We start from the raw sequence: 20440 nt of genomic DNA on the forward strand, positions 1-20440 counted from the left end.
TGTGTTGATTTGAAACAACATATATTTGGGTTTTGTTCACTCCTTAAGTAAAAATGTTCAGATGAAAAAAAAGTGAAAATCTGCCAGCTGGGGTAGGGGTATACTTTTTAATTTTTTTTTGGTAAGAAATAAGTGAAGACTAGTATTCTTTATTGTAATATGTTTCCTAGTAAGAAGTCTATGCATCATAGGTGTCATGACTGATTTCAAGTTTGTAATGTCTTGGTTAAGGTAGCACAGTAGTATTTGCATTCCAGAATTTAGGTTGCTCTTTTGTGTACCCTACTTAGGTCAATGTATCTGAACAGTGTGATTGGACTAAAAATACAGTATCAACTGAACATACTTTCCCAAACTGAGGGATGAATCAGGTGTAGAAAAATAAGAAATAATTTTACAAACAGGTGAAAATGAATTTTTGAGAATTTTTTTAATTTTGTATTCACTGCATGATAAAAGACCTAAAAGCACTAGTGGCCTTAGGTTTTTAAAAATAGCAAAAAAAGTAAACGGTCATGATACATATTCAAATTTATTTCTGATTAGTATAATGAAAGTACTTCAGTTAACTGTGTATGTAGAATTTTTCGCAGTGCTAGAAAGGGGTGAAAATCCTAAAAAGGCTATCATTATCCCTTATGGGCCAGGAAATACTACCGTGCCACCTTAACTGGGATATATATGTTTACACAAAATCAATAAAGGTATTTTTTTTACCTATGCAATTTGTAAGTTTATCAATAAAAAGTTGATTAAGGGCAACTAGAATAAAAACAGCCCTTAAATTTCACCCCTGGGAGTGAAAATTGCTGATTCAGCAAATTTTGCCTGATCTGTGGGTAATAATGTTAATATTTACCTAGAAAGTAAAATTTCTTTATTTTTAAGTAACTTGCAATACATTTTTAATTATAAAGTTTCGTTTTAACTTTTCGCAGTGTCTGACACTTGTGCAACAACTGGAATTTGAGACGCGACATATTTTAGTCTCCTGTACGTCCTATAATTTTCACCGTAATAAATAAAGTGCATATTTTTTTATTTTTTTCCACACAAGTACAGCTATACTAGTTTTCTTCAGGTTTAATTTGTAGTTCTGTGGTAACATGACACCAGTAAAGAGCTTTTTTGGAACTAGTAAGTGGTTAAGGGATCCTTACTTATTCATTTAGCCCTTATATTTAGCTGAAATAGAGATAGCATTAGGGGTTTCTTTACATTGACAAGACAATTTTTTGGACAAAGAATGTGATTATGATTGTATATCAGCAAGATTAAATAGTTTATTCATTTTCCATGCAAATGTCATTAATTTATTTGATTTTCTGACCCTGAAAAGCACAATAAAGCTAAATTGATTATGTAAGGGGACATAATTTAACTGAATGCATACATGAGAAATAGACAATGAGTCAACTTAAAGATATATTCTAGTACATGTATTGTCAAAAAGATCTTTGAATAATAGTAAACTGCCATCTAAAGAGTCTTGTTATATTGCCTTCATAATCTGGAAATGCTTAAAGGAATGTAAGGCATGCTGTAAAATGTGGAATGGACTTTACTATCAGTTTTCATGATTTGGTGCTTAAACTGTTTCTTTCAGTCAGATTAACTATAAAGAGAGTTGGCAATCCAATAATTCCTCCTGAATCACCATGGTTTACTTCTGTGTTGATTTGAAACAACATATATTTGGGTTTTGTTCACTCCTTAAGTAAAAATGTTCAGATGAAAAAAAAGTGAAAATCTGCCAGCTGGGGTAGGGGTATACTTTTTAATTTTTTTTTGGTAAGAAATAAGTGAAGACTAGTATTCTTTATTGTAATATGTTTCCTAGTAAGAAGTCTATGCATCATAGGTGTCATGACTGATTTCAAGTTTGTAATGTCTTGGTTAAGGTAGCACAGTAGTATTTGCATTCCAGAATTTAGGTTGCTCTTTTGTGTACCCTACTTAGGTCAATGTATCTGAACAGTGTGATTGGACTAAAAATACAGTATCAACTGAACATACTTTCCCAAACTGAGGGATGAATCAGGTGTAGAAAAATAAGAAATAATTTTACAAACAGGTGAAAATGAATTTTTGAGAATTTTTTTAATTTTGTATTCACTGCATGATAAAAGACCTAAAAGCACTAGTGGCCTTAGGTTTTTAAAAATAGCAAAAAAAGTAAACGGTCATGATACATATTCAAATTTATTTCTGATTAGTATAATGAAAGTACTTCAGTTAACTGTGTATGTAGAATTTTTCGCAGTGCTAGAAAGGGGTGAAAATCCTAAAAAGGCTATCATTATCCCTTATGGGCCAGGAAATACTACCGTGCCACCTACACACATTGAACATCAGTTTAATAATTTGACCAAGATTCTTTTTATCTAACAATAGATAACAGTAGTGAGATTCTGATGCTTCATCTATGGGTTTATACATCTATGCTAATACTTATGCATCCAAAATAATCCAGGTGTTTTGCGACAATCAAACTGCTAAAGATAACGTTGGTCAATAATACACTAAACATTGGACTATAAATAGCCGTTGGTATCTCGCTGCTCTCAACTGACGAGTTGAACATACACCGCTTTTTGTACATAGGAGATAGTGAATACCAATAATCAGAAAAATAAGTTTAATTGAAAACAATATCGCTGTCACGAGATTGTCACGATTGGTCAGGTAACCGTAAGCTGAATGATAAGTTAAAAGGTAAGATAAGTATTTTTGCTATTTATACATGTATATAATATATTTCATATAAACATGATAAATCCACATTTAAAAAAAAACAAACAATATCGGTAGTCATTTCCACAGGTTCTTGAGTAGAGGATTCTGGTATATTTTTTTCCCATTGTTTTCACTAAATTTTTTTAATAGACAAATAGACAAATGGAAGTAGGTTCTTAATACTAAGTATTGAAGACTTAATCACTTTGATAGGCCGCTAGTCTAAATACCACATGTAAAGATATAGTCGATAAGATAAATTCGTTACACGGTGTGCTAGTGACCTAATACGATATATATGCGGTCAGTAAATTCCATATGGAATTTACTGACCCCATATATATCGCTCGAATCCCCATATGGAATTTACTGACCCCATATATATCGTATTCGAGCTTCGCTTTCACCCCAATTGGAATTTACTGACCTCATATATAATATCGTATTAGGTCACTAACACACCATGTAACTAATATTAAATTAAGAACCAACTTACATTTGTCTATACAAAAAACAAATGCTAACATATCAACTTGTTAGCTTCAAATTTGTTTTATTAATTTGTTTCAATCGTTCATTATCAATTTCTTCATCTGATGAAACCTTTCAGATTTCTTTTTCGTTTTGAAAGGGAAGTAACTCCTTTCTAACCCCATATGGTAACTAACCCCATATTTTTTAGAACACCCTATATCAAATATATGTAGTCACCACGTGTAGTCCTTTAACAATCATATCCCCAGAAATCTATTGGAGGTAAGATAAATATGATTATGGACATTCATAAATATTAATTATATCCTGAAAAAGTTGAGGACCTCTTGAAATAAAACAACTTTGACCGATTATTTCTGGAGGTCTACAATATTTCAGAATATTCTAAAATCAAATTATGGAGGTCCCGAAATCGAATTATGGAGGTCCTGAAATCGAATTATGGAGGCCATAAAACATTTCAGGAGGTCCTCGATGATTGGTGAATATTTTGAATTCAATTATTGAGGTCCTGAAATATTCCAGGAGCTCCTTAAATAAATATACTGATTTTTACTAAATCCGCGCCTCATAATTTGGTACTACTAGGAGTAGAATTTATTTGTTTCTTTCGTATAACAAGTTTTCATTTTTAGATGATGTAAACACTACTGTATTAGTTTTGTCCTAAAATTGAAAAAAAAACTTGTCAAAATTTATTTTTGATTTTGTACACTATTATTTCCTGCAGTTTTTGTGGGAAAGGATATTCATCTTAGTCCTGTCTTGGGCAAGATTACTTATTTTCAGTTTTTACCAGGCCAGCATATTCATTTTCATAAGCCTCCTGTAGGGAGAGTGCAACGCTCTGTGCACGTCGAAGACCCTTCTAAGTCAACCTGACAAATTTAGCACTTTCTTTATAGTCATAAAAGGTACGTCTGCATATTTTCATTGACAAACACAATTTCTATAGGACTCCATATAACTTAAAGGGGCATTAGCTACGAGATATGAAAAAAATTAAAATAAGATTTTGTTTTTGTTCAATCATTAATGAAAATGAAATAGTGAAATAATAATTTGCTTTTAGCAGCGAGTTTAGTTCATTTTTTTCAAAATGAGCTAAGTAACATCGCTGATGAATTATTCACTAGCAAGTGAATAATTCGACCTCATTGAAACCGTATTCCTGTGACCTTATATTTAACCCCTTAGCTAGAGATGAGTTACGCATGAACTAGGCGTGTTCAGCTATTAAAAGGAAAAGAATCTCAACATTGAAAGTGAAACAAGAGTAAACCATTTGGTTGACTGATTAGATCAACAAAACTCATTCTTATACAGGTAAAAGATGATTTACATATTTGTTTAACCTATAACATGAAATCAAACAGACCTAGAAAAATCCAATTGCACGGGTTCGCTTTCTATTTAATTTTATATCTATATCTATGTTTATATCGGGATATTTGACCGTCGGGCAGTCTTCGGAGGTCACCTCGATGGTTAATTAGATGGCGTATAGACTAAAATACACAATGCTGATACATATTATCCAGCCCATGCATTGTTGATTGTTTATCTCAGACTTTTTATATTTTGGATATACGTTTTAGTATCTTATAAATCAAATATGAGAATTTGAGTCTAATCGGTGAACATGAATTTGACAGCTAATGCCCCTTTATGTATACCAAATTTTATTAGCTTTTTAACTATTAGTGTTTTAATAGCATAGTACGCCAGGATTCTACATGTTTAAAATGAATAGATTCTATGTTTTTGCTTGCGATTTATAGAAATACGAACTATTTTGTCGATGTAATTTTGGTGTTCTCTTTTAGATTGCGTTTTAAATCCCTGCAAATAGGAAGCTCACACCACCATGCATGCCATATAGGAACATGAACTTTTTCGAGGATAGTTGATGACTGCGGAGCATACGGAGTGATAGTAACATAATACTGTAACATAAAGCTATGAATGTATATTTACTAAAATGACAAAATGGTTTGAGAACTTTTGTAACATATTTTGTAGATACAAGACATACTATATTGTATTTTTGATAATCTTGTCAACGATCATATTGTTTTATTTGGACAAATCCTATACCCTTATACCAAGTTTCGCTACCAGTCAGTTTTATAATACTGATGAACAGAACCTAGAAATTTATAACGACACAGTACTGCTGAATAAAACAAAAAGTGTTCTTCTTTTATGGACTACGTTTTTTAAAAGTATGTACTGGGAACGTGAAATTAGGAAAAAATTCATGACATGTAGCAAACAATGTGAAGTGACATCGGACAGAACGCGTCAGAAGGAAGCCGATGCCATATTGTTTCACCACGGAGATTTAAAAAAGAAAGACCTTCCACCATTACGAGTTTTACAACAACCATGGATTTTGTTTACATTAGAACCAACAACTTTGATAGAAGGGAATATGAATTGGTGGGGTAGAATATTTAACTGGACCATGTCATACAGAACCTATTCCACTATCTTCAATCCTTATGGTTACTATGTAAATAACAGCAATGTAAAATCAGAATACAATAACGTTTCCTATACATACCGTTCAAAGGACATGATGGCGGTTATCAGTCGGTGCCATGACGATGCAAGACGTTATAAGATAATCCAGGAGTTATCCAAGCACTTTCAGGTGGATGTATATGGACAATGTAGTCGTAAGAAATTAAAATGTGACTATCACGACAAATTTTATTGTCTTGATCCTAAAGAGATTAAAAGATATAAATTCAGACTTGCTTTTGAAAATGGATATTGTCGGGATTACATCACAGAAAAATATTGGAGTTCACTTTTACAGGACATTATTCCCATAGTGAACTGGAAAGAGCATCAGAACAACGATCATGTTGTACCAAACTCGTATATAAATGTATATGATTTTACAAATCTTACATCAGCAATACAGTTTATAAGAAATATTAGCAACAACGAGTCCTTGTATAATTCGTTCTATGACTGGAAACGTACATATACGGCCATCTCATCGATGTACAGTGGGTTCTGTCGATTGTGTGATAGATTACATCAACCTTTTAACCTACAAGTATATAAAGACTTAGAGAAATGGTTCAAAGATGATACATGTGGTAAATACAATGTAAGTATCAAACACAATCATTTCGTTTTCATTTGGAGTATAGAAGAAAAGGTATGAAAAGTATGTAATATCACAATATTTTAAACCTATGAAATGGCACTGTAAACGATTTTACTTTCATGACATAACTTCATCATGCAGAAACTCCCAAACTTAAACATAAGAATTTAGAAAGCCAGGGATGTATAAATACGCAGAATAGTTTGGAGCTATATAACATCCATTAATCCTATTTAGTAGTATCTTAATGACCACAAGCAAAAATCATCTTTTATATAAAAATAAGGAGATGTGATATGATTGCAGATGAGACAACTATCTACCAAAGTTCAAATGAACTGGGTGTTAGCAATTATAGGCAACCGTACGGCCTTCAACAATGAGTAAAACCCATACCGTATGGTCGGCTATAAAAAGCCCTGTCATGAAAAATATGCAAAACTTCAATGGAGAAAACTAACGGCATAATGCATAACAAAACAATTTACGAAGAACAAATATGACCGACATTTACCAACGACAACCACTGAACTTCAGGCACATAAAGAATGTGGCAGGGTTAAACATATTTATTTTCACTGAACTAGACTAAGTACACATTTTTGTTTACCCTTCCGGATGCGGGATTGTATCGCTGTGTTGGAGACCCAGTGGTGGCCTTGGGCTGATTTATGCTCTTTGGTCGGGTTGTTGTCTCTTTTACACATTTCCCATTTCCATTCTCAATTTTATTGAAGGCGCCAACCCTCCCCTAACTTGAGACAGTGGTGTAACGGAACAACAAAAAACTAAGCAAAACAAGAAAAGAAACGAAAAACAAACATGAGAACCAGTGAAAAAGGACAACCACTCAATTACTGGCTCCTGGATTGGGACAGGCGTATATGGGTCATTATAAAAAAACATGCATATTTCCGATGAGGGAAATTTCGGGAAACTGATGTCATTGTTTTAAAAATTAAATAAAATATGTCCTGCTTTTCGTAAATATGGTAGCAACTATATTCAGAAATATGCAATGGGGAAAATTAGGAGTTCCTTCAATTTTAACAATTTTAGGCCATCCTTTTATAGAATCATGTCAGTGGTGTTATAAATATAAAAACATGCATTTAGTTATTAAAAAAGAAATTAAATACCAAACCACTTTCAGTGTTTTGTTAAGGGTAAAATTACTACTTATTGACATTATTTTTATGACCCCGCCGTAGCGGTGGGGGCATTAAGTTTTACCCTTGTCCGTCTGTACGTACATCCCAAAATTTCCGTTCTCTAACTTGAGTTTGCCTCAACCAAATGTTATGAAACTTATACAAAATGCTAACTATCACAAAACACCGATCAAGTTTGAATTTTGGTGGCGTCACTTTAACAGTTCTAGAGCTATGCCCCTTTATAAATGGAAAAATTGCAAATTTTTTAGTTTCAGTTCTCTAACTTAAGTTTGCCTCAACCAAATGTTATGAAACTTATACACAATGCTTATTACCACAAAACACAGATCAAGTTTGACTTTTCGTGGCGTCACTTAAACCGTTCTAGAGTTATGCCCCTTTATAAATGGAAAAATTGCAAAATTTTTAGTTTCCGTTCTCTAACTTAAGTTTGCCTCAACCAAATGTTATGAAACTTATACACAATGCTTATTACCACAAAACACAGATCAAGTTAGAGTTTTCATGGCGTCATTTTAACCGTTCTAGAGTTATGCCCTTTATAAATGGAAAAAATGCAAAAATTTTATTTTATTCTAAATATCAAGTAATTTTTAAAATTGGAGTTATCTTCCTTTGTCCATGATTATAGTTGAATCAACTACAATCAATGCTTTATACAATGCAATGTTTAATTTTGACTTCCACTGATAAAACACAGATCAAGTTGAATTTGGGTAGTGTCACTTTAACCATTATTGAGTTATGCCCTTTATAAATCGAAAGATTGCAGATTTTTTAGTTTCCATTCTGTAACTTCAGTTTGCCCCTACCAAACATTATGAAACCTATACACAATATTCCACAAAACTAAGATCAAGTACAAATTTTTGTTTCTGTTTTCTAACTGTAGTTTGCCTCAACCAAATGTTATGAAACTTATACACAATGCTTATTACTACATAATACAGATTAAGTACGAAATTTGGTGAGAACACTTTTACCATTCTTGAGTTATGTCCCTTTATAAACATAAAAATTGCTGAATTTTTCGTTTCCGTTCTCTAACTTTAGTTTGTCTCAACCAAATGTTATAAAACTTATACACAACCGTTCTAGAGTTATGCGTGTTTACAAATAGAAAAATTGCTGAATTTTTAGTTTCTGTTCTCTACTTAAGTTAGCCTCAACCAAATGTTATGAGACTTACACACAATGCTTATTACCACAAAACTCAGATCAAGTTCAAATTTGAGTAGCGTCACTTTTACCGTTCTTCAGTTATGTCCCTATATATTATGCAAGCGGGGCCATCATCTGTGTCCACATGTCGACACTATCCACATTTATTATAGGTATGCATTCTATTTGGACATAAATTTCAGAATAAATTGTTGTAAAAAACACGCATAGCTGTCCTAATTATGGCTGATGTTAATATTAAAGTATACACTAAAACTGAATATATGTAAAATGTGTAAGACTGAATGATAAGTTAATGTCTAATCCTTCGTATACGACCTAAAAAAGCTATCATTTGTTAATGAAAAAATAAAAATTATTGCATTTTTATATAGTAACACCACTGACCCTTCAGTAACTACAATGACAAAAAAGTATCACCATTGACAACAAAGTTCAAATTTTACTTTTATAAAGTATTAACACAAAACAAAAAACACTAAGCAAAAGAAAAAGAAAAAAATAATTCTTAGGCTAAAAAATCCCAATTTATATAACATAACACCAATAACTAAAAATGTCAATAGTGTTACTAAATGGTGTCAGTGATGTTACCAGCATACACCAGTTTGTAAAAACTTGGTATAGGTAATACATTATCTTGTTAAAACATTGTTAAATAAGTATTATATTTTATAAATATGATATGATGTTTCGGTTGTTAAACATGAAAAAAACACAAAAAATTGCTGATTGTCATATTATATACAGTGGTGTTACTAAACTGGTCAATGGTTTTTATTTTATTAAAGTGGTCTCACCATTGGCAGTAACACCAATGACGTACAGGTGTATTTTTAGATTAAGTTTCAAAATAAGTGCTCCATTCCCCTATTTTATATGTTGTTCCTCATCCGATGCTTGTTTCTACAATCAATATCTTTTCATACTAGTAAATCAAAGTTTAGGAAATCTTTCGGAAAATGATTTTTATAGGGGTACACCATAGACACTAATTTCATTTACGATACAGCTTTTACTTAATTTTAAGATTTTTTCACTAATTTCCAACATAGATTTTTTTTTGTCGTCTGCATTACATGCTTACAGGTAACATTGCTAGAGGAGAACCTATTGTAAATGCTGAAAACTTGAGAAAGATAACTCTTACCCAACCAATTTGTCTATTGGTTACTCCAGTGACTTAAAAAAATGAGACTCTTCTTTTTGTTGAAATTTGTTATTATAAAACCAACATACACTTTCCAAATCATTAAAAGGATGTTTGTATATATCAAAATGCAATAAAAAGTGATCAATCCTAATAACAAAGAATATGAATAATAGTCCTATTTCAGGTCTGAAAGGTACTATAGAAAAAAATTATACAGTTAATTCTGGCTATATCCAAGGGTTTCTGAAAACATTAAGGATGTTTTTATAACATTTCATACTGTAAACTGTATATAGTGTATCACAAAACATTCATATCTAACATATACAAGTGTTATTTTGATATATTTTCATGTCTGTGACATATATTTGCATGTTTTTTTTATAATGACCCATATAGCTTGTCTTAATCGAATATGTTCTAAATTATAGACTAATAAATCCAACAACTTCAAACAGTGTAATAATTATTTTTTAAATTATTAATAAAAAGTTAGATAAGGACGAATGTAAATCCATTTATTTTTCAGTGTTTGCGTCTTAATGTCTGATCATGTCTAATATCGCTCTCATTCTTTTTGGTATTTATTCATGGTGAATGCAAACTGTTAAGCAACGTTAACTTGTAAACAAGTTTTACTTCTTAAAAGGATTTATCTGAGTTTTTTTTTATTAATTTAAATTATGTTGACCTCATTTTACAGCTTTTTGATGGTGCATTTAGACATATTGACAGATACCTGTTCAACAACCTTCACAGATAACAACAGTTAAACATCTACAACTCCTCTTAGGATTGAAAAATACAATTATTTTTCCCATAGGCAACAATAGTAGCAATTTTCGAGATACAGACTTTAGAAGTTTGATTTTAAGATTGAAACCTTGCTAGAATTAAAGAAAAAAATATAAGAACAGCATGTTTTAGTCCAAAAAATAAAGGTTCCAGTGTCTTTCTTAACGCAATTTTTATTTATCTCCCTTGTCTATCAATTCTGCACTTAAAAATACGTGTCTCGTCACGGCGTCGAAAAGACTTCTTGCAAAAATAAGATGATGTGGTATGATTGCCAATGAGACAACTCTCCACTATGTAGATGATAAACGACGTAGAAGTAAACAACTATAATAGGTCACTGTACGGCCATCAACAATGATCAAAACCAGCTCTTTGTTCTTCAGACCTTACCGAGAAACTGATACTAGTAATTGGTGTCAAGGTACATAAGGTGAAATGATTCTATCGACCTAATATAGTCGTAGATTGAAATTATCTATACCGTCTTGAAAATAAAGGTTTTACTTCAGGTATCACATGATCTTAACATTATCAATGATACCAGACGCGTAGCTACGTTTACGTCAAAACGCCCGGGCGTGCACATGAATTTTGGAGGTCGTAAAGACAAACAGTACATAAAAGACAACACAGAATACTAAAGACTAGACAGTACGAACCCCACCTAAAAACGGGGGGACTCGTGTGCTTCAGAAGGGTAAGCATATCCTGTTCCATACGTGGCACCCGTCGTGTTGCTCATGTTAGTAAAAACTCGGTCATAAGTCTAACTCGGTAGGTCAAATTCGAGGAAAAGAGGATGGAATTGTGGTTACAATAATGGAACATGTCCGTCGTCATCGTCGGGATGCCTTCAACTTCACCACTTGGAAATCTTGGTTTAATAGCTTCCTTGTGATTAGAAACCTCATTCAAGGAAATCATGATGGGAAATGCAAGTTCTGAAATATCGTATCAAATAGGAGATATATACTCATATGCAGATTCTACTGGAATGTTGCTACATAGAAACAGAAAGTTCACAACTGGGAAGCTGAAATCATCTCTATGTAGTAAAGTTTTGTTCTCAACCGACCAAGTATGTTGCTATTGATGAATTTTGAATTGACATAAATGGTATCTTTTTACGATAACGCGTGAGCTTCCGGGGGGTTTCGACCCCTACCCGGAGGTCCTCTGTCCTGGGGCAGCTGGGTGCCTTCAGACTCCTTGCCGAGGTTCGGGCGTACACTTAAAAATGGCCTTGCTACGCCACTGGATACATGTTCATAGGTCAAGGTCAGAAGACTGGATCTGTCAAAAGAACAGGATATTGATTTTGTTATCAGTAAATTAAAAGCAAACTAAATATTATTTTTATATACATATACACATTCATGGGTCTACAATATGTCGATATCTGTATCTTGGCATTGCACAAGGTCATGTTTTCCTCTTGACTGTTTATGACGTTTTTACACTAAATCCATTGGATGTTGGATGTGTACGGATTGATAATTTAGTCTTAGATGCATGATATTTTTTATTAGTTGTTAGTGGCTTTGAACTAGCTGTCAGTAACTGCGAGTACTCTCAAATCTGTACTTAGTGTCTTTTTGTTGTTTTGATGTACAAGTACCCGGCCACGTCCACTTGTATTTGTAGTTTTTGTATTTTTATCCATCTGATGAGTTAAGCCTCTTTCAACTGATTTTTATAGTTCGTTCTTATGTTGTACTGTTACACCACTGTCCCAGGTTAGGGGAGGATTGGGATCACGCTAACATGTTTAACCCCGCCACATTCTGCATGCATGTGCCTGTCCCAAGTCAGGAGCCTGTAATTCAGTGGTTGTCGTTTGTTTGTGTGTTACATATTTGTTTTTCGTTCATTTTTTGTACATACATTAGGCCGTTAGTTTTCTCGTTTGAATTGTTTTACATTGTCATCTCGGGGCTGTGCGATATGGGCTTTGCTCATTGTTGAAGGCCGTACGGTGACCTATAGTTGTTAATTTCTGTGTCATTTGGTCTCTTGTGGAGAGTTGTCTCATTGGCAATCATACCACATCTTCTTTTTTATATGTATACACTACAATCATTCCATGCACCAAATATCAAGGACAGATTCAAAATGCCAGACGAACATGTACACCTTGCAATCTTTCCATACTCCAAATATAATTGAAATAATAGTATCTGAGATACGGACTTGATCACAAAATTTTAATTTTGATCAGTGATCCATATGTTGAGGTCATACCATGCAATGATTCTATATACGAAAAAATAGTTCTGCAGTTGTAAGGCAACAAAGAAATAGCAAATCTATCTTGAAATATGCCTTATTTTGCTGAAAAAAAATAAAAGAAAATCATATTCTTGCATTATTCTAGTCTTGAATTAATTGCAGTTTAGCAAGAACCTGAAAAGTGAATGAACTCCCTCTGTCTATATCCTGCAAATAATGTAGAGGAGGGTTGGCGCCTTCAAACTAGTTTAATCCCTCCACATTCTGTATGTGCCTGTGCCTGCAAGTCAGGAGCCTGTAATTCAGTAATTGTCGTTTGTTGCTGTGTAACATATTTGTTTTTCGTTCATTATTTTGTAAGTAAACAAGTGTGGACACAGATCAGTGTGGATAGTATGATTGGATGTTTGACAGTGTTTTATATGACAAAAGGATTTCTATGTTTTATGTTTTCTATGTATTAACTGTGTTGCACAATGACAACCAACATAAGCATTAGGGGTGTTGTTTATGTAATATTTAGTTTTTTATGTTCAACACGGGCATGGAAGAGATACTAATTGCATTAATTACCAAATGATTATGATAGAATATATATGTTCCACATCTTTGATTTTGGATACATTTTGTAGTTAGGAGAGGAACACATAATAGGTTCATTTTTTTCTTAATATATGGGAGATGGTATCTGAGAACATGTATTTGCTTACTATTTGTATAGTTCTATTTATATTACTTTGTGGGGGATTGTCAGTATCATAAGTAAAAGATTTCGGTTAAATATGGAAATTGTTTCTCAGACATTTAATGTTTTTTAGTAATGACAATGCCTGACATGATGATTCGGGCTAGATGAGCTAGAACGTGAATTTTTGTGTTATTTTTTATTAATTCTTTGAAAATATCTCCTCCAAAGCTGGTCAAAGCAGAAAAAAGTTTTGACCAGTATGAAAATGATATCAACAAAAGAACCTTTGTGAGCATGCTTCAAAGACTCATAACTAACTACAGAAGTCATATGATAAAATGTCAAGTGGATATTATGAACATCTACTTAATATGTCTAAATATCTAAAAAGTTTTAGTATTCAATATGAAAAAGCTATTGCAAAAGTATTCTCTTTTCAGTTTATTTGTTATATGGATACAAATTATAAGTGATACCAATACAGTAAGGCAGTTTTGTTATGGTATGAAAGTGTAGTAATTAACATTTACTGTTAATTCACACAAATTAAGAAATAAACAAATGAATGATAAATGTTGAACATGTACAATGAAATATATTTTAGAAATCAATTAGGCCAGATAGGCCTTATAAATTTTGGTCTTTTTCTTAACATACTGAATGACCATTTACACTCAGGACTGAGTCGCCAGTAGGCAGTACAGATGTAAAAAAATGTGGATAGTGTCCACATGTGGACACAGATGATGCCCCCGCTTGCATATCATATAGTTAAAAAGGGACATAACTGAAGAACGGTAAAAGTGATGCTACCCAAATTTGAACTTGATCTGAGTTTTGTGGTAATAAGCATTGTGTGTAAGTCTCATAACATTAGGTTGAGGTTAATTTAAGTAGAGAACAGAAACTCAAAATTCAGCAATTTTTCTATTTGTAAACACGCATAACTCTAAAACGGTTGTGTATAAGTTTTATAACATTTGGTTGAAACAAACTAAAGTTAGAGAACGGAAACGAAAAATTCAGCAATTTTTATGTTAATAAAGGGAAATAACTCAAGAATGGTAAAAGTGTCGCCACCAAATTTCATACTTAATCTGTATTATGTAGTAATAAGCATTGTGTATAAGTTTTATAACATTTGGTTGTGGCAAACTAAAGTTAGAAAACAGAAACAAAAAATTTGTACTTGATCTTAGTTTTGTGGTAATGTATATTGTGTATAGGTTTCATAATGTTTGGTTGGGGCAAACTTAAGTTACAGAATGGAAACTAAAAATTTAGCAATCTTTCGATTTATAAAGGGGCATAACTCAATAATGGTTAAAGTGACCCTACCCAAATTCAACTTGATCTGTATTTTATCAGTGGAAGTCAAAATTAAACATTGCATTGTATAAAGCATTGATTGTAGTTGATTCAACTATAATCATGGACAAAGGAAGATAACTCCAATATTAAAATTACTTGATATTTAGAAAAAAATAAAAATTCAGCAATTTTTCCATTTATAAAGGGGCACAACTCAAGAACGGTTCACCAAAATTCAAACTTGATCTGTGTTTTGTGGAAATAAGCATTGGGTATAAGTTTCATAACATTTGGTTGAGGCATACTAAAATTAGAGAACGGAAACGAAAAATTCAACAATTTTTCCATTTTTAATGGGGCATAACTCTAGAACGGTAAAAGTGACGCTACCAAAATTCAAACTTGATCTGTGTTTTGTGGTAATAAGCATTGCGTTTAAGTTTCATAACATTTGGTTGAGGCAAACTAAAGTTAGAGAATGGAAACCCATTTTAGGACGTACGTACGTACGTTCGTACAGTCGGACAAGGGTAAAACTTAATGCCCCCTCCGCTACGGCGGGGGCATAAAATTAAAGTGTAACAAAAGAACCTAGCATCATATTGCTAGTAGCGCCAGTAGCATTGCTTGGTGAATTTGTGCTTTTTTTTTTAATTTGGCTAATGGACAAAAAATGTTTGGTTCAAATCTAAATAAAATGCTTTTATCTCCCTATTACTTACATTGTACATAGAACGGATACTACTTTGACAATTCCTTGTACATAGAGTTGTCTGTCAAATCTTTATTTCACAAAGAATGAATTGCATAACAATGAACTGAGCTCAAAGCAAAGCACTTTAATAATACACTTAGACAATGAGCTCAATCCAATGATATACTTTGTACTACAGGTCCTTCATGAACATCCTACTGGCCAAAACCATATCTCACAAACATGCCATACTACATGGTTGGATCAGAAGTCCTGAAAAAGACATGAACTTTATTAACATATTTTGAGTATATACACCGGTTAAAACTTGCACAAATTTGTGGTAAAATTATTCAGTATCTAGCAACTATCAATCGCTTCATACACAATTGATATAGGTTGAGTACCCCTCTGTCAGAAATAAGAACATACCTCCACCTAATTTTAGTAAACTGATGAAGAAACATTCAAAACTATAAAATGTTATCTAATAGACTAGCTGCAATGAAATCCCAGTTTTCTAAAATGGTAGGTGGAACCTAAAACTCGAAAGATTTTAAACTATGCATTTTAAATATTGCAAATATACATGTAATAATAATTCTTCTCAAAAATTCGCTAACCCGTTATCTTCTCATATTTGGACAGTTTTCACATTGACCCATCCAGTGGCGGATCCAGAAATTTTCATAAGAGGGGGCCTGCTCCAGTGATTCCCTATATAATCAGCCAAATTTATCCCACAAAAGGGGGGACCTGGGCCCCCTGGCCCCCCCCCCCCCCCCCCCCCCCCCTAAATCCGCCTCTGCCATCAATACTGACATTTTAGAGGATATGAATGCCCTTTACCGTCAGGCGTCTAACGGTCATTTTCGGCTACCGTTAGCGTCAAATATGTTAACATTTTACCGTGATTCGTCAACATATCCTTATCATGATTCATCAGAGGTCTCAAATAATAATCGTTACCATTATTTTTGGCAAAAAATTAACGTGATTCGTCAAAATCTGTCAGTTTTTTTATCGTCTTGAAGAAAGTCTTCATTTTATCGTCATGCACCAAAAATTACCGTTAATGTCATTTGTCAAGATTTTTTACCTTTATTCGTCATGAAGGTACCCCCATTACCACCCTCATTTAAACTTTCACTTTATAAGAATGTCACATGACCAACATTATGGGAACTGATTTATGCAATTGACCCTTATTCAATAGGAAAACAATCTATATAAATCAAGCCTCAATTAGCTCATTTTTCTCTTTATTTAAATAAGTTTAATTTACCTGCCACCCGCTATTTTCTCACATTTGACGTTTTCACATTGACACATCAATACTGGTATTTTTACTTTAACTTAAAAGATTGTGACATCAGGGGTGAAACTTAACTTACTTTGTAAGGCCAGTAGCCAGCTGGGTTACTAGACTTGAAAATCAGTTAGCCCAGACAAAAAGTTAGTAGCCCAATTTATTTCACTATGAGTATCACTGGTGAAGCCCGCGTGCGGGCTGAACTTGCTAGGGGGGTTTGGGGGCATGCCCCCCCAAGAAAATTTTGAAATTTTAGACTCAAAACCCTGCATTCTGAGCATACCTGGAGGTGATTTAGATGCTTGGGAAAATGTAAATTTTGCCTTATTTTTGTTGTTGACTTCAATCAAATTTAATAAAAAAAAAAATCATTTACAAAATGGGAATCTTCATACCCTGTGTACCAGTTTTTTTTTAAAAAGAATTCTCTGTCCTCAAATACATGTAGATGATCGATGAAATATTTAATTTTATTTCTTTAATAATCTAATTTATTAAATATCTTGATCGATTTATTTTGTGTAACTACGTACATTTGTAAACAAATGACCCCCATTTTTTCTCAAAAGACTTGTACACGTATTTCAAAAGCATTGTCATAAAATTGATATCTCCTCTGATTTTCTCTTTTTTGTAAACTGTTCAGATAGTAGGAAACTAAAATGATTTTGAACTAATGTTATTTATTTGTGGTCGACAATATTCTCCTTCCTTTTTTACCTTCATTCTCTGGACACCACGTGGGCTTTGAAAAGGGAACTACAAAAGGTACTGTTTTCCAGATTCTTAACAACATTATATATTATACGTTCTTTTATTTGACTGATATTATTTCATAACATGCTATTGTCATCTTCTCTGAATTTCTTCGCTTTCTTGAAGCCAAAACCGAACAGGGTATTTGATCGCTTCATATTGTAAATGACCATCGGAACGTCTCTCTTGTTATCCTTGCAAACATACAATACTTTCCGGACTTTAAATAGACGACCTATCAGTGAACTGAATTAACGTGAACTATATTTAGTCAAAGGTAAACTCTGATTTTACATCCTTGTTTATCACAACCGCGACTTTGCGACAATACGACTCTCGACACTTGCCTGTATACATTTTAAAAAGATTTTTTTTCTTTTTGAATTTATATTTTTGTCAGTGAAGTAGCCGGCACTCGGAGCCACGGTAAACAGCGGATTTCCGCCTGTCGGGTACTTTGTTTTCAATTCGCCACCTGGGCTACCACAACTGAATTAAAAGATCGCCCAGGCGACCGTTAAGTTTTTTCCCTGGACATGACCAACAGAAAAAGTAATTTTCAATGCATTATGAGAGCTGATTTATGAAAATGACCCTTATTCAATAGGAAAACATAATCTAACACCTCGTTCATATATGATGCAAATAAGCTGAATGGCCGAGTGTGTTCAATTTGAAAATAAAAGAGTTAAAATGCAGGAATTGCAAAAACAGATGTTGGACATCAGAGTAATCTCGGCCTATGAGTTTTAGGCAATTTGTAGGGGGGATCGAGGGTTCAAGGGAAGCAAATGCTCTTTAAATTATGCATGTTTCAAAAATTGGGGAAAAATTACAGAGCGTTGAGTCATTTTTTTCAGACTTAATTTAATGTAGACTTACCTTCTAATTCTATAAAAAATAAAATGCTCCGCTGGGGCGCAGCTTGATACGACCGCAGAGGTCGAATCCTGAACAGTTGGGGCAAGTATGGACACAACATTCAAGCTTGATACAGCACTGAATTTGGATTGTAATTAAATATTTGACACAGCATAGGTTTCTCACACAGAATGAAAGTAGTCTAAGAACTTAAAATTTTTTAATTTACCTATTCAAACCATATCATTATTATTTGCTTTTATATATAAATCAGAAATAACCAATTTAAAATGGAAAATTTTAAAGAAAAAAAAGGAAAAAAAAATCCCCCCCCCCCCAAATTTTTGGAAACCCCCTTATGATTCATCACCCCCAAACTCAATCCCAGCCTTCCCTTTGTGGTATGGTACCTTGCAGTACAATTTCAGAGAGATCCATACACTTGAACACAAATTATTGTCTGGAAACTAGAAAAATGCTTGGTTTTTTTGCACCTTTTTGGCCCCAAATTCCTAAAAGTTTAGGGCAATTACCCCCAAACTCAAACCAAGCTTTCCCTTTGTGATATGGAACCTTGCAGTACAATGTCATAAAGATCCATACACTTACACACAAGTTATTGTCATGAAACTAGAAAAATGCTTGTTTTTTTGCCCCTTTATGGCCCCTAATTCCTAACATTTTGAGACAATTACCCCCAAAAACAATCCCAGCCTTCCCTTTGTGGTATGGTACCTTGCAGTACAATTTCAGAGAGATCCATACACTTGAACACAAGTTATTGTCTGGAAACTAGAAAAATGCTTATTTTTGGCCCCTTATTCCTAAACGTTTTGGGCAAGTACCCCCAAACTCAATTCCAGCTTTCCCTTTGTGATATGGAACCTTGTAGTACAATTTCATAAATATCCATACACTTACACACAAGTTATTGTCATGAAACTATAAAAATGCTTGTTTTTTGCCCCCTAATTCCTAAAATTTGGAGGCAATTAACCCCAAAATCAATCCCAGCATTCAAACCCTCAATCAGCATCATTTAACAGTAATATCTAAAAATGGAAATTACATAATAAAGGTATTAAAATAGAAAATGACATCATAGTCATGGCTAAAAATAAACAAAATCCTTAATCAGCAACATTTTACAGTAATATCTAAAAATAAAATTCCTTTGTAACCATAAAAGCCCATTTAAATACATCATGACAGATATTAAAATAGATAAAATGCTCCGCTGGGGCGCAGCTTGATACGACCGCAGAGGTCGAACCCTGAACAGTTGGGGCAAGTATGGACACAACATTCAAGCTTGATACAGCACTGAATTTGGATTGTAATTAAATATTTGACACAGCATAGGTTTCTCACACAGAATGAAAGTAGTCTAAGAACTTAAAATTTTTTAATTTACCTATTCAAACCATATCATTATTATTTGCTTTTATATATAAATCAGAAATAACCAATTTAAAATGGAAAATTTTAAAGAAAAAAAAGGAAAAAAAAATCCCCCCCCCAAATTTTTTGAAACCCCCTTATGATTCATCACCCCCAAACTCAATCCCAGCCTTCCCTTTGTGGTATGGTACCTTGCAGTACAATTTCAGAGAGATCCATACACTTGAACACAAATTATTGTCTGGAAACTAGAAAAATGCTTGGTTTTTTTGCACCTTTTTGGCCCCAAATTCCTAAAAGTTTAGGGCAATTACCCCCAAACTCAAACCAAGCTTTCCCTTTGTGATATGGAACCTTGCAGTACAATGTCATAAAGATCCATACACTTACACACAAGTTATTGTCATGAAACTAGAAAAATGCTTGTTTTTTTGCCCCTTTATGGCCCCTAATTCCTAACATTTTGAGACAATTACCCCCAAAAACAATCCCAGCCTTCCCTTTGTGGTATGGTACCTTGCAGTA

At 33.3% G+C, this 20440-nt stretch overlaps 1 protein-coding gene across 1 annotated transcript; it reads left to right on the plus strand.

The window, feature by feature from the left end:
• The first annotated feature begins 2342 nt into the window (after positions 1-2342).
• LOC127734241 (alpha-(1,3)-fucosyltransferase fut-5-like) lies at positions 2343-10825 on the plus strand. The gene is made up of 3 exons (XM_052244017.1): positions 2343-2715; positions 5058-6355; positions 10569-10825. The coding sequence occupies exons 2-3, from the start codon at positions 5213-5215 to the stop codon at positions 10626-10628; spliced, it is 1203 nt and encodes a 400-aa protein (XP_052099977.1). The 5' UTR covers positions 2343-2715; positions 5058-5212; the 3' UTR covers positions 10629-10825.
• Positions 10826-20440: the final 9615 nt, after the last annotated feature.

Source organism: Mytilus californianus, unplaced genomic scaffold (genome assembly GCF_021869535.1).
Source record: "Mytilus californianus isolate M0D057914Y unplaced genomic scaffold, xbMytCali1.0.p SCAF_3, whole genome shotgun sequence".
NCBI classification, from domain to species: Eukaryota; Metazoa; Mollusca; class Bivalvia; order Mytilida; family Mytilidae; genus Mytilus; species Mytilus californianus.